Source organism: Tachysurus vachellii, chromosome 13 (assembly GCF_030014155.1).
Source record: "Tachysurus vachellii isolate PV-2020 chromosome 13, HZAU_Pvac_v1, whole genome shotgun sequence".
NCBI lineage: Eukaryota > Metazoa > Chordata > Actinopteri > Siluriformes > Bagridae > Tachysurus > Tachysurus vachellii.
In genome coordinates, this window is record NC_083472.1 from 7,226,994 (window position 1) to 7,248,572 (window position 21,579).

At 40.2% G+C, this 21,579-nt stretch overlaps 4 protein-coding genes across 5 annotated transcripts; 2 read left to right on the forward strand and 2 right to left on the reverse strand.

Moving 5' to 3' along the window:
* Positions 1 to 23: 23 nt before the first annotated feature.
* zgc:153018 (Transmembrane protein 179-like) lies at positions 24 to 3,318 on the reverse strand. Its single transcript, XM_060886008.1, has 4 exons — positions 2,799 to 3,318; positions 1,952 to 2,089; positions 1,549 to 1,627; positions 24 to 1,380 (listed from the first exon to the last, which is right to left on the reverse strand). Exons 1-4 carry the CDS (start codon positions 3,122 to 3,124, stop codon positions 1,186 to 1,188), a joined length of 738 nt encoding a protein of 245 aa, XP_060741991.1. The 5' UTR covers positions 3,125 to 3,318; the 3' UTR covers positions 24 to 1,185.
* ttc9c (tetratricopeptide repeat domain 9C) lies at positions 2,034 to 7,639 on the forward strand. Of its 2 annotated transcripts, none has more exons than XM_060886010.1 (4): positions 2,034 to 2,148; positions 5,254 to 5,587; positions 5,975 to 6,157; positions 7,117 to 7,639. In XM_060886010.1, exons 2-4 carry the CDS (start codon positions 5,320 to 5,322, stop codon positions 7,263 to 7,265), a joined length of 600 nt encoding a protein of 199 aa, XP_060741993.1. In that variant the 5' UTR covers positions 2,034 to 2,148; positions 5,254 to 5,319; the 3' UTR covers positions 7,266 to 7,639. The 2 variants fall into 2 exon arrangements, with proteins under 2 accessions (XP_060741993.1, XP_060741992.1); XM_060886009.1 differs by lacking the exon at positions 2,034 to 2,148 and adding an exon at positions 4,409 to 4,554.
* A 79-nt stretch (positions 7,640 to 7,718) lies between these two features.
* si:ch211-168f7.5 (dapper homolog 2) lies at positions 7,719 to 15,740 on the reverse strand. Its single transcript, XM_060886006.1, has 4 exons — positions 15,402 to 15,740; positions 11,733 to 11,898; positions 10,884 to 11,093; positions 7,719 to 10,791 (listed from the first exon to the last, which is right to left on the reverse strand). The coding sequence occupies exons 1-4, from the start codon at positions 15,645 to 15,647 to the stop codon at positions 8,417 to 8,419; spliced, it is 2,997 nt and encodes a 998-aa protein (XP_060741989.1). The 5' UTR covers positions 15,648 to 15,740; the 3' UTR covers positions 7,719 to 8,416.
* A 2,752-nt stretch (positions 15,741 to 18,492) lies between these two features.
* On the forward strand, positions 18,493 to 20,958 carry map1lc3cl (microtubule-associated protein 1 light chain 3 gamma, like). The gene is made up of 4 exons (XM_060884669.1): positions 18,493 to 18,664; positions 19,564 to 19,619; positions 19,698 to 19,804; positions 20,254 to 20,958. The coding sequence occupies exons 1-4, from the start codon at positions 18,607 to 18,609 to the stop codon at positions 20,411 to 20,413; spliced, it is 381 nt and encodes a 126-aa protein (XP_060740652.1). The 5' UTR covers positions 18,493 to 18,606; the 3' UTR covers positions 20,414 to 20,958.
* Positions 20,959 to 21,579: the final 621 nt, after the last annotated feature.

Below are 21,579 nucleotides of genomic sequence, written 5' to 3' on the forward strand. Positions count from 1 at the left end.
GACACTTTACATTGGTGGCAATGGATTTTGTTATTTTTTTTATTATTCCCAAGTTGATATCAAATGAAGGATAGATACAATAGCGGTACAAACAGAAGTATAAAACATTTAAGCATTAGCAATAATTAGATTTACATGCATTCCTCTCTCTTTACCTCCAGTTTCTTTCTCAGCTATGTGTGTGTCACCACAGCCACTCAGTTCAGGGAGGTCAGAGGTCAAAGGCATGGTGCACATTCCTTCAATTCTTTATTTGCTTCCCCCGACTGATATTACATTCTGAATTACGACCAGGGACCCAAGTGGGGTAAATAGAACAGAGATGCCAATACTAGTAACAAGGGCTTTATTCTCTGGACCAGATAGCTAATGGTATTTTTTCCAGATACACACCAAATAACAGTAAGAAAAGTGTGGAAAAAAATCTGGTCTTATATATGTAATAATTAAGGCGTCTAAAATCATAAATGCTATGACTCAATGATAAATATTGGCACCTCTGCAGTGGTTGTTTCCTCAGAGCTGCATCCACACACACAGCATCATACAAGAAACCTTCATGTGGCAGGGAGAAAGAGTTTAAGCAGCGCACGAACGTACACTCATGCAAGAGAAGCATGCATATTAATGTACGTTTACAGTAAAGCAACATGGGTCTGAACTGAACTAGCATCAGGCTAGTCTTCCTTCCCATTCACTTTACATCAAATTTAAGTCAAACTTTTCCTTGCATATTGAAAGACATTTGCAACATTTATCTTTCTGCAAATGTCACTGCATGTCATTAAAAGACGTTTGACCTAGAACACTAAATACTAACGACCCTGTTTAGTGCTTGTGTTGGTACAATCACATGTATAGTTGCAACACAGTTAAGGGTTATCACAAACAATATTACAGGACGATAGGTAACGACTATTGTGTAAACAATACATATAGCTTATTTGTAATGAGATTTCTCAATCTTGGTTTTTCTAGATTTTTGTTTAAAGTGGTCATTATGCTTTTCACAGACATGCATGGACAGGTTTATAGTGCATTACACGATGTACCATCTGAAAGATGAAGCTTCTTCTTCTGAAATCTTGCAACTTTTTATGCTACCACTTCTACAAACCTAGTTTACACAACACTAGAAAGCTTGTGATTTGTGGATCAACATATAAGAGCACATTTCTGGATAGCTTAAATGAAGACGGCAGGTGGTTGTGGAGGGTGAGGGTGTTGACATGGACAATCTACATGAGACTGGCCCAGCAGGAGCTCCTTCTCTCGGGGCAGACACGGTCCGCTGATGTGCTGACTGTGAGAGTGGTAGAGTCTCAGGAAGGACAGAATGGAGTGAACCAACCACAGAGCTGTTACACACCACAGAGAGATCTGCAGACCAGAAAGAGACAGAGTGAGACATTATTTACCCAGTCAACCACTTAACTAAAAACACTCACAGTAAAATCACAGGGAAGGTAAAAAAAAAGCAATGTTCTTCTCCTTTCTTGAAGTAAAAACTGTAATAGTAAAGTGTGATAGTGTAAGGGCATGCAGTACCTGTGCACAAGTGAGCTCTGAGTAAAATGAAGAGGTTTCCACATCCAAGTAGAGGGGCACAGATTGTGACTCTGCACAACTGAAGTTAGAACCGGGTCATGAATCAGACACTGTTTTGCATGCATCTCAAATAACATTGCAGTCTTAAATCGACATTAATGGCACATGTTAGGCTGGGTTTAAATACAAGCTAAAATTAAACACCAAATAAGAGACTCTAATCTAATATGTATAAAACAAATTTACCATAAATACCACAGCCATAGTAGCCTCATTGTCAGATTTAAAGGCTATAAAAATCACACTCCCTAAAACATGTAAACCATGATGAAAACTAAATAATGTTTCAAAAGCAAATCCCATGGCATTGACTTAGCTTACTGTAATATTTGGATGATCTCACCTGTAAGGTCGGGTGTTGTTATCAGTGACGGTGTTGCACCAGGACACTAGGCCGAGGGTCAGAATCACACTTGCTCCTCCAGAAAGGAAGAGCACACAGAGACTCAGCAGCAGCGTGAGAAAGGCTGAGAACAAGGTGCTGCAACACAGACACAGGCAAGAATGTAGCTTCTGCACTTGCACATCACACTTGTCCAGGTACGCATCGCACCTTTACTACTCTAAATATTGAACACAATATTATTCCAACTATATTTTTAGTGACTGGGAAACCTAGAAAAACTATTAATGTTACATAACTGAACCTCAGGAACACTGTGGTACATTGGTTTCTACCTTGGGGAAAAGAAATTCACCAAAATACTACAGTTCTTTTAGTATACTCTGTAGCTAAAGGACTCTATTTTAATCTTAATAAATAAATGTATTAATTAATAAATCAATACTAACTTAAAATGAAATGCTATTTCAATGCTAATGCCATGTAAATCTAGTTAGAGGTTTATGCAGTGCAAATGTATTACTAGAAGCATTGTTAAGCTATCAAGTCTGCTCGTAATAAACTTGAAACAGATATTAGAATAACCAGTATTATTATTATTATTATTATTATTATTAAAATATACTTTATTTATTATTGTATTTAATCATTATCATTAGTTATTGATTAATAATAATAATAATAATAATAATAATAGTAATAAAAATAACAACAACAATAATAATAATAACAATAATAATATCAAATGTTAATGTTACTATTATTACGCACTGACTATTCTAAACTCTGATGTTCAGTATATCTTCATGGTCTCTATCCAAGCTGTTGTTGTTGTTTATAAACTCACTCGTCGTGGCGGCGGTGGAGGTAAAATAAACTCCTCCAGCTCTGTGTAGCTCCGTACAGCACCGTGAACACGCCAACAAACGTAGCGAACTGGCAGGCGGCCGGTGGTCCCCACTGCTGCACCACCAAGTGTGTCCCCTGTGCGTCCAGCTGTGCGCCGCTAGCGCTCTGGTTCTCGGAGCGCCAGAAACCCTGACTGAAGAGCGCACAGCGGCCTTTAAACGCCGAGCCGTTCAGCGCTAACGGCACCACCACCAGCAGGCCTGCGATAACGGACAGGGCGTGTGCAGCGCAGTGCGCCAGCAAGAGTCTCCGGTCCAGCTCCATGCTTTCACTCTGCTGTTAAAAACCTCGCAATGCTGCACAAACACCGGACACGTCACTCACGTGCTCTTGCGCTTTACGCTTCTTGCTGTAAAGTGGTAGAAATTTCAGTCATTATCCACAAAAGTCACGTCCAGCACGTATTTGTTGGGTTCCTGGGTTCCTCCCCATCAGAGATCTGCTAGGCACGATGGCTCGGTCCCAAATTACGCTCCCTCTCTCTCTCTCTCTCTCTCTCTCTCTCTCTCTCTCTCGCTCACACACACACACACACACACACACACACACACACACACACACAAATATGTAGTGCACTAATGTAGGGAGCACTGAGTCGAATGGAATTCCGCCTTTGTGACGTAATCACTGAGGACTCGAGCGTTCCAATAGAATTCAGTGTAGAATCGTTTAAACATAACCTACATGCACCACTGTGGAAAATTCTAGCAGTCATTCAGCATAAGATAGATGTAATGAAACCAAATGCACAAGTGCTGATAAGTTAGAAAGGCATGATAGGTTGTGATTAATAGCCAAGATAAATTTGTGTCTTTAAGGTGTTAAATATTGGGTCAGAATCGGTGGTGAAATTGGCATTAGGGAGGGAAAATAAAATAAAATAAACAAATAAATATAAAATTGAAATAAAAATAAAATAAATCATTTATTTATTTTTTATGGAGGGGAAATTTCTAGTTCCAGAGTCAAAATAGATACAGACCAAATAAATAGTGATTAAGAATTTTTAGTAAGTTGGATCACTAGACTTAAAAAGATCATTGTATGTTGTATGCCTCGCGCCTCCATCACCCCTAGATATGCTGATAGGTGGATTGTTTATGATAAATTGCTCCTAGGGTGAATGATTATGTGTTTTGTCCTCTACAATGGACATGGAGTCCAAAAGCAGGACATCACTGTGTTTTCACCTGCTGTTTTCCTGCCTTGCACCCAGTGTTCCTGGCTTGATCCAGCATGACCCTGACCAGCAGAAAACATTTACTGAAGCTGAATGAATGACAGTTTATAAAAGGGTGGCGCACATAGCAGTGTAATAAAAATGGCATAACCCATATGTGCTTCTGCTCATCCATGTCTACAGCATCACCCAATCAAAATGTCAACAACATTGACTGACAACATCCCGTACACGGGGAATGAATTTTTAATTAAAAAGACTATCCCATGTTGACGAGTTAAAATGTAAAACTTTTAGATAGCTTTTTACTAAATCTCCATTATCCATTATCCGAGTTTACGGTAATGTTTCTTTAGTGACACTAGGGGGCGGTAAAGTGTCTGAGCTTAACTGAAATCTGAACACCATAAACGAAGAACGACGAAATTTCTAGCGCTTTAATCACTTTTGGTTTCTTAAATAAGAAGCGCGTTAATATTTAACCAACTTAGAACGTACACTAATGGACAATAAGGTAAAGGGGGACATCGTTTCTTGGTGTTTTGTGCCTGTGCCCTATTTTAGTTTGGCTAGCATGAATGCGTGCTTCTCATTCAAAACATTAGCAAAGGACAGAGTTTCCATGGTGATATATTGGATATGCTAAATGCTAATAATAATAATAATAATACTACACACAGGGATCATCGTGTACTCGAGCAAAACCTGAAAACTGAGTTGTAAATTGGGAGAAAAAGTCAAATCTGAAAGCACCTCCAGCACTACAGGGTGCACTGTGCACTGACTCATTAAAGGGCAAGTTCACTCTGAAACACATGCAGTGTGTTTACATTGAGTTGTTTGTGGTGTGGATAAAAAAAAAAAAAAACAAGTACAGATTCATTAGTCGGTCCTGTATTTTTGTGAGAAGCTAATAGTTTTCTGCCCTGGTGACGTCACATGGTGAGTTTCTGGTGTGTAAACATGTAAACATTAGGGATAACTTTTAGACAGTAAGATTTAGCTGTTAGGTCCTATACAACAAAAACCCTTTGTTACCAGTGGTCACTTAATAAGAAAGCCGACATATAAATTGTAGAAACAAACACTGGGGTCAAATTAAAAAAAAAAAAAAAAAGATTGAACAGGGCTCACGGTTGTTCTGAGATTGTGAAATTTTTTTTGTATCATCTTTGGAAGTGTATATTGCCTGGCTGACACTTGTGTTTGGCAGGAGTCTGATGCAGCTGATGATGGAGTCTCGGAGGCAGAGAGCTGCTCTACATCATGGGTGCAGAGCATGGGTGCTACTGGAGGCTCCGACTCGCAGGTGGACTCCCAGCTGTCTGAAGCCGTGCGCTTAAAAACTGAGGGTAATGCGTTTTACAGGGGAAAAAATGTCCGCAGTGCCATTGGACGTTATCACCGTGCCTTGCTTGTGCTTCGTGGTCTGGACTCAGAAGTGATGTCAAGTCTTAAGGTCTTTAGACCCCAGTCTCCTACACTCACACCCGAGCAAGATGAATTGTTCAGGAGCACACAGATTGACTGCTATAACAACCTAGCAGGTAGGTGGTGTTGTTATTATAGAGCAATGGTTGCAGATTGCCCAGAATTTTGCAAGCGTAGTGTTGATTTAAGTTGATTTAAGTTCAATGCTTCTGAGGCAGCTCTTTCCCATCTGCTAATGTTTGCAAACATGCATCACAAAAGAAAATTACTGAATATTACACACATTCGCTGAATAGCCTGAATAGAGTATTGCTTATAATCCATGTGTCTTTGCATGTAATTTTCACCTTAAAAGGTGTAATTTCATACTGATTAACATGATGACTACAATAAAATGTTACCTGGTCAAAATAAAACAATTATAAAATAATCACATTAAGAAATTATTACTGTCTGCTTTCAGACATCTGTACCCTGCTCTAAAATATTCCCTTGATTTCCAGCATGCTTACTTCAGCGTGAACTTGTGGACTATGCCCGTGTGCAGGAGTACAGTTTGAAGGTACTTCAGTGGAGGCCTGGAGATATTAAAGCCCTGTACAGAGCTGGAGTAGCCACCCTGGAGCTAGGAGATACTCAGACAGCTCAACAATACCTCCTCCAGGCCAGCAGAGGGAAACCAAATGGTAAAAAAATTGACTTGTACATTTAAAGGCATGAATATCCTTTTAAACACCCCCCTCACTTTTTGTAGATGTAAGATTCTGTACAGTCTGTGCAACTGATCAGTTGTGATTGAGTGTAATTTAGGACGGTGAACAACCTGACACATTTTTTTGATAGTTTTTTTGTCAAGGGGACTAAGAAAATAACGGGTTCATTCAACAAAATTCAATCAAAAAGTGGCATTTGCGTATTCTTTATTAGTGTATGTTAAGGTTTTCATTATATGAAAGACATCTGACATTTAACATGAAACAATAAAGTAAAATGAAGTAAAATTGAAACAAAGTTCTAGACAGTACACATAATAATGCATCAGTTTATCTGTAAATTCACACTCACACAAGCCGTCATAAAATCATGGACAGTCCTCGACTATTACTGCCATACTCTAACCAGTATCATCCATCTGTCTATGCAGATGTGTTTCTGTAAGTATATCAATTTCTGAACTAGCTAACGCATGACATGGAGTTGGTTAATGCATGTGCTAGGGAATTGAGCTTATATTGTCTTTACTTGTGCCACTTTCTTCTTCTTAAGACTGCCGTTTTAAGAGTCTAGGTTAACTTGGGTCGATTTAGTGTTTTGCCGAGATGAGGCATGTTACATATTGTACTGTCTTTTTCAAAAACCTGTAAAATATCATTAGTTAATTCTCAAACAACATAAATCATTTTGGTTTTTGTTCTCCACTGCTGTAACAATGTTGTTGTTGTTTTTTGGGGTCACTTAACACAGACGTTCAAATGCTGGAGCAGCACACAATATAAAAATTCTATAATTACAATTATTCATTCTAAAAAATATACATAAAGTATGATTTACATTATTTTGTATTGTATGTCACAGCACCAGCTGTAGAGGGTAAAAAAATGAATATTTTAGAAAAGAATATCATTAATGGTTGTATATTATTTAGATGCCAATGTGAAGAAACAGCTCCAGCGTGTGGAAGAGAGGCTCAGCAAAGACTATGAAAAGGAGAAAGCCCTCTACAAAGGCATGTTCAATAAACAGAAAGAAACAGATGAAGAGGAAACTGCAGAGGAAAACCCAAGCCAAGTATGAGAAGCTCTGAAGAATTGCACCAGCTGAAAAGATAAAGAATGGAAGTGAAAAGAAGTGGCCTTACCAAAATGTGGGATATATGTTGCCCAGGGCATGGAATATAATCCCCAGTAAAGGTTTAATGAGAGTATGGATATCTTGCCAAGACTGAATTAGAATATGGCCTGAGCGCTATGACTGGGCGGTGAAAATTAAAAGCCTTATTAGTCCATTAACTTTCCAGTTTCCTCTGTTGAAATGTTTATACTATCACACGAGAGCTTGAAATCTTTCAGCATGGTTATATATTACATTTCTTTCTGATTCTTCTTTTTTAAAGCATGTTAGAAGAATATTGGGATCTAAATAAATCTAAGCAAGGCTGCAGATTGCAAGGTTCCAATGGTTGTGCCACAGTAAATCAGTTCATTAGGCATATATATATAATAGCCACATTAAAAACAAGATGGGTCATGTTTTATTTTAGGTCTTTATTAATACTGGGTCATTATTCAACACTGAAATCTTATTTATTTTAAAGTCCTGAGCACACTTTATATTATACAACATACTGTACTTTTTAGTCTGTGTTTTACCGGTAAACGCACTAAACCCTATAGTGCAAAGTATATAGTATTCTAAACAACACTCGAGTACACTGGTGCACCATGAGTATAATGATGCACAGAGACACAGCATAGAGTTGCATGCAGAGGCGCAGAAACTTGAAGAAAAAAAATATTTATCGTACACTCCCATTATAAGAAGTTGGCAGTACTGTTTTTTCTTAGATACATTAATCGTGGTTCTGGCCTTTATAACTGTCTGCATGTCTCAGTCTACAGTACATAGAATCATGTTTTTGTAATGAGTTATATGCAAAAATAAGCAACTGCTGCATTTCTACACATTTCACACATTTTAACACGGCACATTAAAGTGATGAGTTATAGGTTATTTTTTTGTTTGCCCCTTAAGTGCTGACCAAACTTAGGTCTTCCCACTGAAGTTCCTGTGAAGAACTAAAGTCCATAAATTACAGCATGGCAAACATTTGAATGGGTTGATAGATAATATTTGACACAATCAGTGATGATTGTCTGTTAACGATCCGGCCATGTCTGAAATAAGGTCCCGTCAAAGGATTGCCAGGTTTATTCTGGCTGCTTTTTCTAGTCTTTCTTTTTTGATTTCTGGTTCTTATTGAAACTGAGGGACCGCATTGAGCCAAAAATCTTCCTCCCAAGGTCACGAAATGATCGGGAACGGGTTAGAGGGGCTGACGGAGGTGGAGAGGGAGAAAGGGATGGGGAAGACAGGGGTGAGACTGAGTGAGTGCTTCCTTCCAGGCTTTGTGAGCGAGAGAGATGGAAAAGACTGGCAGTGGATGAGTGATGTTTGTCCTCTTTCCTGACTATATTTCGCCCACGTTCTGTGCCCCGTCCTTCCCGACCAATCTCCAAGGAAGAGCACCAATGGTTGTTCTGGAGACGGATGTCCCGTTTTTGTGAACGGGATGACAGAAATCCCTGAGATTCGCTCCGAAACAAAGCTCTCCTGGATAGCCGAAGACTGGAACTATGTCCGTCCCAGTTTGTCCCTTTCTTTCTAGAGAGATTATTCTCTTTTCGTTCTTGTACCCTGCTTGATGAAGTCTCTTTTAAAGATGCATGCCTCCATCCAAAATCTCCAACCCTTTCCTCCCTTTCCAAATCTTCCTCCCTCCCCCAGAGTCTTGATTCAAAACCTTTCCACAACTTGGTGGCTTTCTTTGGAGTCCGCGAGCCTGCTTCTTCCTCCCAGCAGCTGCCGTAGTCTCTTCCTGAGTAACTGCTCACTGTTGATGCTCGCACCAGCTCTCTTGAGGCATGCTTGCCCTGATAGAGCCCTTCTCCATCACCACTCCTCCTCCAGCCTCTTTCCTGAGCCCTCCACCCAGTAGCAGCTCCAGCATCTTGCCTGAGGGAACCACCGCGAGGTCTGATGGGGCCTTCTAGTGGAGAACCACAAGGGTGGATGTGTGGAAGAGAGCACTGAGATGGTGAGTCCCGCCGGAACACTGATAGCTGAGCAGGTGTAAATGGTGAATTTGAGAGTAGTCGAGGAGGAGAATGCACTCTCGAACGGGACGAGGAGCCTGGAGAGGAAGCCGAATCTGAATAAGTGTGGGGTAAAGGCAGGATGGGGGAGGTGTGGGAAGGAGTGGGACCAGAGTGATCAGAGCGAGGGCTGTTTGACTGTGTTGTATGTATTAAATGGCAATCTGAATGGGTGATCTGTAGGCGGTGCTGCTGGGAAATGTAGTCAGGTTCAATAACACCACTGCCTGCCCAAAGGTTTGAGGATGAATTTGAATAAAACCCAGTTGGATCTTCGTAAGTAGTAGGAAGGGAGGTCCGAGAGGAACGAGGAGTTGGAGCATTACATGGAGAAGCTGACCCTTCACCCCTCTCTCTTTCATTCCGGAAGCACTCCGCATCCAGCTCTACCCCTTCCTCCATAAGCCCTACTACCACCGATCTGGGCAACCCAGACACACGAGAGATCTCGCACACCACCACTGAATCCTCACTCAGTTTAGCAGGACTTTCAGGGGCTTTTGATGGGGGGCAGCCTTCTGCCTCCTCTCGTGGAGCCCCACTCCAGTCCAAGGACTTGGAAAAGTTAAGGGAACCAAAGGTCTTTCCAGTGATCTCCAATGATCCACGATTACTAATTGTAGATGGGCAAGTGGATATACGGGGTCTGCTCCTCCAGTTTGGAGTGCTGGTGACTGTAGTTGAAGATGAAGCAGGGGAGGCAGTTGGAGTGATGAAGTTTCCACTAAGATGCCCACATGATCCTGATGCCTGTTCATTTATGTTTTTAGCATCAATATTCAGTGTTTTATTCAAACTAGAATTAAGGTTCAAATTTAAGTTGAGGTGAAAACTAATGTTGAAATCCTCCCCGGTGACAGATGGCAGGTTTCCAAGGTTGATTGAGTTCCTGCTAGCTTTCTTACCAATGCTGCTCAGACTAACTCTAGCAGAATTGCCTAGATATGACTTACATGGGGTCAAGCTGGTCAAGCTGGAGGATGAAGCACTCTTTGGATGGATTCCTTCATAGGATAAACCTGCAGAGGCCTTTTGAGATGCTCGATTGGAAGTCTCAGCATTCAGCCTGCTGTGGTGCTGATGCGCTAATCTGGTTATATATTGCTCCAGTTGTGTGAGAGATGGAGATGGTGGAGGTTGGGTCCTCACAGTGGGCTGTTCAGGCTCTGGTTCCAAATGCTGGTCCCCCTCTGGGCTGGGAGAGCGCTCTGTGGGGGAAGGATTCTGGCAAGAAGTAAACAGAGGACTCTGCAAGGCCACTGCATGGAGTGGGCTAGGATAAGGGTACACCTCTTTTGTTTTCCGTGAGACTAGGTCAGAACAGTATTTGGGGTCTAGTTGCAGATGGGGATAGGTGGTGGAGGTTGACAAAACACACTGTTTTTGTGCTGCTCTGAGACTAGAGCAGAGTCCAGTGAGAAACATTAGCCCATCAATCTCTAGTTCACCTGTTGATAGTGTTAATAAGACCATGTTACACACTGATCAACACAAAAACATAAGTTGACATGGTAAATATATTTGATAATTCTTGTCCTACCTGTAGAAGCAGGCCTCCTGTCTCCTTTTTGGGCTGTCCCTCTTGAGTTCTGTCCATTCTGTGATTCATCCTCCCTCCACTGGGTGGTACTGTGGTCCAGCGAGTGAGGCCTGCATGGTCCCCCCATTTTAAGTGGAACTCCAGGGGCTGCCTCGCTAGCCACTGAGTAACAAGAGTCTGACAGTGAGCTCCCACTGACTGAGTAAAAACCTGTGGAAAAAAGTAGAACGTATGGGGGAGGGTTGCACAAATGTATCTTGAACAAAAGAGTAGACTCACAGATGACAGAGTATAAAAATGAAAGAATAAGCAAAAAGGGAAGGGTTAATATTTGCCAAAGGCTGCACAGAGCTCTTAAACATACATAAAAAAATTGAGCATGAGACTGACGTGAAAAGTCAACATTGAATATTACTTTTTGCGCAATGTGAGGCAGCTATTCAATATGCACCTGTCAGGAATTATATTACTGCTTCATAAAAATTTCAAGAAACAGATTAATGTTCATTCTAAAAACAATGGCAATTCAATTGTCATTCAGACATAATATTACTTCCATTTTTAAACACTGATTGGCACTGATTGATTTTCTACTTGGTATAAGCAAGCTGTGAACATGTTGCAGAGTAGAACAAAGTCCAGCAATAAACCCTCTGAAAGAAAGGAGTGGGCTTTGAAGAGCATCCCCCTCTATGTAAGTACAAAGTTCCTTTATAGCCTATGCAGGTACAGGTGTTAATTTTCAAAGGACATTATGAAAATGTTTTTGCAGGAGGTATATCTGCAGGGGCAAACAAATGTGCTTCACTTGTTTGAAGTCTTTTTGATGTTGGGAATTAACAGCCCTACCTGAGCTGGGTCTGGAGTCACATTCGAGTGAAATGGTGCCAGTGGATTCTGGCGTGGGAAGAGAAAGAAGGTCTGATGGGATGTCCCATGAGAGAGTAGACCAGCGGGAGCTTATGCCCTCTGCAGCCTTGACGCCTGGCACTACAGAGTCTGCTGGAGAGAGAGTCTGAGAACAGAAGTCAGATGGCACAGGGAAAACAGGCACATGTTAAAACAGGCTACGGGTGGTAATTACAGGGCAAGAACTTCAGAGATGTTTATGTTTACAAAAATCCAAAATAGTACTTTAGCAGCAAGCCATTTACTTCACACGCATAAAAAATGTTCAGAGACAATACAGCATTTCAGGTCATAATAACTGGCATTCTTCACAATATCAGAATACTTGTAAAGCCAGACGTGTGTGAGGTCATTGCTTTGAATGTCATTGTGTCAAAGTTCATCTTAAAATAAGTTCTGAAATCCATGGTATTTATGGAGTCCTGAACTATTTCATGCTCCACAAAGGACCTTTAAATATCCTCCTACACAGTTGACCATTGTGTGATTCCTGTTACGTCTGATCAATTCCCTGATTCACTTTTCCCAGTTTAACACACAATGCAGGTGACTCATAATAGTGCTGAAGAACCAACCCCGGGGGATGGGAGAGTTCATAAGGAAAGAATAGAGAGAGCGACAGATGACGAAACAAAGAACTAGGGAAAGAGGATGAGGGGGCTGAGAGTTTTTTATAAAGAAACTTTGACCGGTCTAATCTCTGCTCTAGCAGTTAAAGCACAAATATTTATCTCCCAGTTTAAAAATACAAGGCAGAAAAACCCAAACGAAAGACAGCATCAGATGTAGAAATGGAGTAAGAGATTAAGAACAGAGGACACACGAAGGTCTAAAACTCAGCAAGAGGGGACGGATGTAGATTGATAACAAGTAAAGAGAGCATGAGTCAGTGGGAAAGCAAAAGAGAGAGAGAAAGTAAAACAGAGCGAGCGGGGGCTGGGTTGCCTAGTGAGAGAAACAGCATGAAGGAGGCATTTTAAACCCCTAGAACACACATGCGCGTGCACACACACACACAACACTCCTGGATGTGACTACCACCCCCTCTTCAGTGTTGTGTACTGCTGAGCTTCTCTCTCTGTGTGTCTCTGTCTCTCTCGTCCCCTCTCTCTCTCTCTCTCTCTCTCTCTCTCTCTCTCTCTCTCTTTCTCTCACTTCGCCCACACAACCGATTCAGCAGCAATACTTATCTCTATCTCAGATAGAGGAATATTTTTTCCTCAGCAGATTGATGTTATGTAAGAATGCTGCAATCATCATCGTACATGATATATGTTCCTTGAATTGACCTATACAAAATATTTTGAGTGCAGTCTTACACTGAAAATGTATGTACTCATCCCTCATGTTTTGTTCGCAGTACTGTTTGTTAATTGCTTAAGTGGTTCTCTGTATATATTTAAGGGGTCTTTAAGGGCTTCTTATATGAAAGACATCCAAGGGACAACAAAGAACCATAATGGTTCTCGAGTTAACTCTCTTTTAAAGAGTGTTTATCGGTGCTTGTCCAAATGTCCTACTGTATATCCTCTGATTTAGGAGCAGTACACAAGTAGAATTAATTTTTAAACACCCAGTTTATGTTACCTCCATTATATGTAGTATTAACAATCCAAACAGTACTGATAAAAAAAAACTTTAATTTTTCACCTTTTCCCCCTAATTATCTATAATACATATGATTTTGCTATTCTATATAATTTCACTAATAACATAATTAAGTAAACACTTAATTAGGTTTACACTTTAAATTTGACTAACTGCATCTATTCGAAATCTAATATCGCTTTTAGTAAGACTTCAAAACGGGTCATTTTTACCTGAACGTACAGAAGGTTTAACATCAAACATAAACACAACACTGCTTTCCAACCAAGTTGAGCCCAAGCATAAAATTATTAAAATTATTGCCTCCCAGACAAACACAAACTAACGCAATAAAACTAAAATGTTCAGACATTGCTGTGTATATGAAATGCATTTCATATACACAGCTGTACATTATCAAAGTATGAAATTACAGTTGATTTGATTACACGAAGAAGGAACGTTGGGGGATGAGCAGTAGAGCGACGCTTAGAGAAACCCAATACGGGTCTCAGAGCAGTGTTACAGACAAGACTGGCCTTTTTCCAGCTACCCATCAATTCAAAAGTAGTAGTCAGACACACAGAATGAGAATTATACAAGATTAATGATAAAAATGGTCACAAAATGGCCATAAAATGAGAAAATGGTGGAAGTGTGGGAGGCCCTTTAGTGCGATCTCTCTTTAATGATAGAGCACTTACTGCAAGCTCTCGTATCAATGTCACTGGATGTGTGCAGACATTAGTGTCATAAGTCTACTCAATCACAAGACAGTCATTAAGGACTCGCTTTTCATTCTTCTGTGCAACGGACAGTGGGACGTTTTTGAAGATATTAAGACTTATATATTGCATAGATATTTATCACCATCTGTGATTTTAAAGATGGCTTGATTTTAATCGATAACAGTCGAGTCAGTGTTGAATCACTATTGAAAGTTTTTGGCCCCTGTGTCAAAAATAAGTAAATGACAATAAAATGTATCAAACTCTGAAGCTGAACTCATTGAGTACCTTGTGCAGCCATGTGGACTACTCTCCATCATCCCTCTATCCAGTCCATCATCCCTATTTCTTTGCTCACTCTTTAACAACCAATGAAGAGGTGATGTCTATGACGCAAGCAGCATAATATTTTGAGCATGTTCCGCTTATGCAAAATGGCAGATGTGTTGGCAGAAAAGCAACAAACAAACTTGGCTGATGACTAATCGTTCAGTTTGCACCAGTATTCTACTGTATCTCAGTCTGATCTCTTCAATCAGAGTTAGTGAGCAGTGAGATCTTTTTAAATTAGGTATTGCAGCCAAATGGTTAAGCATTCTTCAGACAACTTGTGGTCTATTTGTAATTTCTGTGAAAACAACTTGTTAACATGTATTACTGGGTTTTGCTGTGGGATACAGAATGTGAAGAGCTGAAGGACAGAAACGTCACGAGAGAGGTGAATATCTTCATTGTTTTCTGTGTGGCTACTTAACATCTGTTCATTTACACAGTATCTTCCTTGGACACTGGCCATTCTTAACCCCAGTGTCATTTCAAACAAGCACTTCCCCCAGTCTTCTCTCCTTACACACACACAGACTTGAAATAGGCCTACGGCTCCATAAAAAAGCCTTTCGTTCTTGGGCAGGTGCTCACCTTGCCATATCAGCTCATTAAAACCTCAACTCACCAAACCAATACTGTGCCAAGTCTTAATTGAAACACGATCAAGTAAATAATCTAGACATTGTAATCCCAGTAAGACTATTCTGAATCTGTGTGAAACCAACACGTTTTGTGCTGCTCATTAGCCTGTAATACACTTATTCAACCTTAGCACGTAGAAAATGCCGATAAGGTGTGTGTGTGTGTGTGTGTGCGCGCGCGCGCGCAACCTTTAATTGTAAATAGTGGCACCCTAGTTGGATGACGTCACTCTCACCAAACTGTCTGACACGGTGCAGGTGTTTATTGTATGAAATATTGTTAGAAATTAAGGTCCCCATGAGAAATAAACCTTGTCCCCGCTAACCTGTTGACTGAAGGTGGTCACGGCACCATCATCGGTGGCGCTGTCGAGGTTCTCCCCCTGGTCGCACTGGTCATCATCCGCGGTGTTCGCGCTCTCCTCCAGCACCGACTCTATCAAATCCAGCTGGCGCCCTCGCAGCACATCCAGCTCCACGATACCGGCCAGTGTGGCTTTCAGCCGCTCTCCTATGCGGACCCTCTCGCTCCCCGACCACAGAGAATTCACGCAACCTTTGCGCCCCGACATCCTGTGCGTGTGGTCAGGATCCGGACAGGCGCAAATAACGCACGCTGACCGACAAGCGCGTGTGATTTGCCTGCCTCTGTGTGTGTGTGTGTGTGTGTGAGAGAGAGAGAGAGAGAGAGAGAGAGAGTGGGAGTGTGTGTGTGTGTGTGTGTGTGAGAGAGAGAGAGAGAGAGAGAGAGAGAGAGAGAGAGAGAGTGGGTGTGTGTGTGAGAGAGAGAGAGAGACCGAGAGAGAGAGTGTGGGAGTGTGTGTGTGTGTGTGTGTGTGTGTGTGAGTGAGAGAGAGAGAGAGAGAGAGAGAGAGAGAGAGAGAGAGAGAGAGAGAGTGTGTGTGTGTGTGTGTGTGTGTGTGTGAGAGAGAGAGAGAGAGAGAGAGAGAGAGAGTGCGTGTGTGTGCGCGCGCGTGTGTGTGGCCGGTACACCGTCGACTGTCAATGCGGCACCAGTGTTACAGTGTTACAGTGTGCGTCAACAGGAGCACAGCGTGTTATTGTCTCCTGTTATTTAAGAACACCGAAAATGCACTGACGTTCTCCAGCTAACTCAAGTGCTAACTTTCGCATTGATGCATTTACGCTTGTTAAAAAAAATACATCTATTTCTGATCATTTGTGAATTTTATCTTTACCCGGAAAACCGAACGATCGTCCTAGATCACCTATACAGTATATATATACCGTCCAGACCGGTCCTACATCCTCACCATTCACATTCCGGTCCCTGGAGCCGATTCCCTGGTGTTGATTCAGTTCTGCGTAAAGCTTTGCACGGCACTGCAAACGGTGAGGGGCGGGGACACAAGTATTGTGGGCGGATTCACGGTGTGAGCGACCGTCCCTGATTGGCTTGAGAAGTTTTCGAATGGAACGGACGTGTTGTAAACAGTTAACAAATTTATTAACATTATTTTAATTTATTATTTTAATTTAACATACTATTAACATTTTCTTGACATTAACATATATTTTTTATGATTGAATATCTTACCACAAAGAGTTAAGGGAACACATAAGAAATTGCTTAGCAACGCGAGTCTGCTGCATTTAAACGAGCAACTGAATACAAACGCTAGATGGCGCTCCTCCATTATAATAATCTCAGCACCGCGCTCTTTGAAGTAATGCCATGGAAACAGACGTCCTAAACACAATGACTACTTAACATAGTGTTACTCAAGTAAATAAGAAGGCCATCTAATATGGATGTAAACGTTTATGTATATATACCTTTTTAAAAATAGTAGCAAATGCCACAGAGACAAGGAAGTAATTTATTAAATCTTTTGAACATTGTCTCATAGACTTTGTTTTGCTTTAATGTTTGTTTGTTTGCTTGTTTTTAACATTTGGAATTTATTGATGTTTGCTAGCTTTACCTAAAAACACTTGCAGGCTACTAAACAGAAGGACGGTAGATTTGATCAAAATAGCCCATTATCACTGGACACGGTAATATATTTTAAATAAAATTATATTATACATTTTTTTTAATTAGTTATCTGTACCATCCCATTTTCTAAATGAATAAAATTTCTGCATTTGGGTATTTTAAAATAGCTTTGCATTCTTGTTGTTGTTGTTGTTGTTTGTGCATTAATGTTAACAGACCTCCAAAACACATGTCTTGCACATGGTTCAGGTTCAAGTGCCCATCATTATTATTTTAACTGCTATTATAGAAGTTGTTAATGACGTTGGAAACTTCTTGTACTCTGACACTGACATGTGAAAAATGTTTGCTCTCAACTGGAGTGTATGAAACTCATCCTGGTCCATTTACTTGATTAAATGAATATAACTTACTTAACCAATTATGGATTTATTAAGGATTAATCTAGCTATATTAATAATGTTGTCCTTAAATACATTCTTATAGTAGTTCCACCAAAAATAATGACAATAGACTGATAAGGGGGGAAGGCATTTGATCTTTTAAAACCAGATCTCTGCTTTTCTCCTCCTGCTGTGACCCCAACATCTCAGTGTTCAGATTGCAGTTAGATGCCTAGAGTAGTTTTCAAAGAGAAACCAGAAAATGTATGGAAATGATTCCTATTGGTTAATCGTTCAAAAGGTTGTAGCTAATATTGTATCATTAAATAAATTACACCATGCATTTATTTGATCTATGGGCAGGTGATGGATGATTCCTAATTATGATTTTGTTAAACTTTTGTGAACATTATTATAAGTGCTGAGCAAAGCCATGCTACTTTACACGTAGTCTTATATAATCAGCTGTGCTGTGTGCATGTTAACCAATAGGCATCTGGAATTGTCATCAAATATTTCGGGCGGGTTCAAGCCACACACACACACACACACACACACAGACACAGGCGCACGCGCACACACACGCACACACACACACACACACTACACACACACGCACGCACACGCACACACACACACACACACACACACACACACACACACACACACACACACACACACACACACACACACACACACACACTTACCCGCTTACTGGAATTATCGGTTTCTATGGAAACCTGCAAGCGCCAAATTAAAAAACGCTTTAAATGATCATTTTAATCACTACTTTTAAAAGAATCCCCTATATCATGTTGTTGTTTTGTGTACACATTTGGACCAGTGGTGCTTGCTGGAGCTTGCTGTTGTGTGTTCATGCGTTGATGGGATGTTTACATCTTCAGAGTGTGTTGAATGTAACAGATTCACAGAGGCTGGTCCAGGATCAGAAACTAGAGTCACGTTTGTCACGTTTACGCTCGCAAAAGGCCCTAAACTATTTAGCACATTGGTTTTCAGTAGAGGCCTGATGCCTCCTCCTGCTTGACACCTCCTCTTCTCTGTAGAGTAGTATAAAAGCCCATCTTTGCCCAGAGCTCGACGGGGTTTGATCACACCTCCGGCCGGGCCACAGAGCGCCATCACTGCCTCCACCTCCTCATCACTTCTCCTTTGCACCACTCAGACATGGCACCATTCGAGAAGTCCATGGAAGTGATGCCCTTCAAGCAAAGGAAGTGCTTAGGTAAGAAGCACCTTAGGAAGAAATGTATTTTATAATAATTAAATGCAATAATTAAATGCAATAATATTATGCAATATGGCACAGCAGGTTCCTAACCCCAGTCCTGGAGTACCCCATGTTTCCCCTGCTTTAACACACCCACTTCAACTAAATAACTAATTATCAGCCCTTCCTGTGTGTATTAAAGCAGAGAAGACAATAAATTCTGCTATACAGCATTAGGCCAAGTTAAATTAATTTATATAGCACGCTAAAAACCCTTTGTTGGCCAAAGTGCTATACAAATGTAATAATATCTTAAGCAGATTAACAAAGCTTCTTAAGGCAAACATAAATATACAGAGAGGGGAGTAATTAAAACAAACGAATAAAACAAAATAAATCACAGAAGAAAAATACAAGGTGGTAGATTAAAAGTACAAAAGGAAAGGACGGATAAAAAGACTTTAGCCTTGATTTGAAAGTGCCTAAAGTAAGGAAGGCCAGCAACAAGAAGACACAATCACCCTTTTCTTAGAGCAAGGAAAAAGAAAATGATAGGAGAGATTGATTGGTAGACTTTAGGCTCATGAGAGTGGATTGTTAGGAGAAAAGATTAGCAATATGAGTGGGTGAAAGATATATTAAAGATTATGATTCACATCCCTCTCAAAATCATGGGTTCTGTACAGCTTTCTGTCTACCCTGCACACTTTTAGGACGTCCTTGTTCACAGGACACCTGCTCCAATGCACAAAAGTATAGATAATGATCTGATCAACTGGATTAATTGTGTTGACCAGGAGAAACACAAAACTATACAAAGCAGTGACCTTCACCAGATTTGATTATTAAGGTCTTCATGTTTTCTCCTACATTATGCACTGATTAAGTAGATGTTAATTCTCCTTGTAATGCAGCAACAAGAAAAGATGAAGTCTGCACAATTCGCTCCAAGTTCCCCAACAAATTACCAGTAAGATGCTTCCCTGTGATGGTAATTTAATTCTAATAATTGAGCAAAACATATTCTGACTGACTTCTGTGTTCAAAGGTCATCGTTGAACGTTGCGTCCGGGAGAAGCGTCTTCCTCTTTTGGACAAAACTAAATTTTTGGTCCCACATGAGCTTACAATTGGTCAGTTTCTGTGTCTGCTCAGGTGAGTGATCCTCAAACTAGTGTTTGAAGATAATAAAAGCAAACATGCTTGAACAGTTGTGTGAAGCACGTTTTTGAACAATGTGCATATTGAAAGTTGGTGTTGTGCATGTCCAGTACACAACACCAGCATAACAGCTTCTGTCTGTTCATTTGCTGATGTTCACACACTTATGTGAGGTCCTATTTTCACACCGCAGCATTATTAGCATACTGGATATAAAACTGCTGAAAAAGCAGAATGTAGATGTATAATTATCACAGACAATAATTTCTTCCTCTAGTCAAACTTATTAAAATTAACATAATAAAAGTTTATGGGCATTAAAAATATTTATGTCTTTCAATCACAAGGTACCTCTCATGCAAATAAAGTCCTTGTCTCAAGAAGTATCTCAATGGATCAAGTTATTATACTAATAATTAATTCCACCTCTGTCTTTGTCTCAGGAGTAAGATAGCACTGGAAGCATCCCAGGCTCTGTACCTGCTGATCTCAGGAAAAAACATGTGCTCCATGACAGCCAGCATGGCGGAAGTATATTCTCAGCACAGAGACACAGACGGCTTCCTCTACATGACCTATGCCTCCCAGGATATGTTTGGCTGAGAAAAACTTCTATTTGTCCCTTTAGAGGGATCGCCATCAAGACCACCTTCATGACCTCCATCAAGTTCTGACCAGGCTCTCTTTACTTACCACTGCTGCAGCTGGAGATTATCATTGTGCCTGAGACGTCAGACCACTTCCCATGAACATTTGGCCAAAAAAATCTCTTCTGACCTCAAAATTTCTTTTTTTTAAATTTATTTATGAGAAGACTAAAAAAAATGTTGAGACTAAAAAAAAAAACAATGATAAGTACCCTGTGAGAAGGTCATAATATGTCACAAAACTTATCTAGGAGACACAGCTGTTTGGTAATGACGATTACAGAACCACCCTGGAACAATATACAGAGGTTCTGTAAGCTTCAGATAGCGCATTCACAGGAAGTGAGAGAGGAAGATGGGTGAAAACTGCATGACATTTCTCTTCTCTTTTGTCTTGTTGTGTATTTTATCTTGAAAACCCCGATTGAACTGAAACGCCTGAGACACTCTGTACACAATCAAGTTGTACGAAAAGAATGTTTACAGTGAACTTTACCTTTGTACCACAACTGTTATTGGGAATACTACAAATAAATCAGTTTTGCCCTTTTTGTTAAAGGCTTTATGAGTTTATTTTATTGTGTATTTTCTTAGTTGTGTTAAAATCTTAAAGTCTTATACAAAGTAAACAAAAATTCTATAGAAAATTATATTTGACTATAATGATAGTAATTATACAAAAGCTCAAACTTTATTTCTAGACAACATGAAAAGACTCTTATCTCTACCAGCTAACACACTCTTTAGAATCACACCTCTCTGACAGACCTATAGACACTCCTTATATAATCCCAGTGTCTTATATAAAATATGGGGTCAATGTCTGAACAAACCAAGCTTAGGAACCTTTGCACACAGGTGTGATGATCATTATGTCCTGAACATTTAAGTATAACAGCTTAGAATCTATGAAGAAAAGGTCTAGAAACATCTCTACACCTTTATCCTTATTACAAATGTCAGATTCTAACCAGAAACACACTTTTCATCTAAAGGAATTTAACTTATAGTAACAAACTTGTTAAAATAACACTACTAACAACAGCAATCATGCTTTCATTTTTTTTGTCTAGCTAGTTTGTCAAAAGAAATATGTGATCATAATGGTTTGAGCCGTTAACC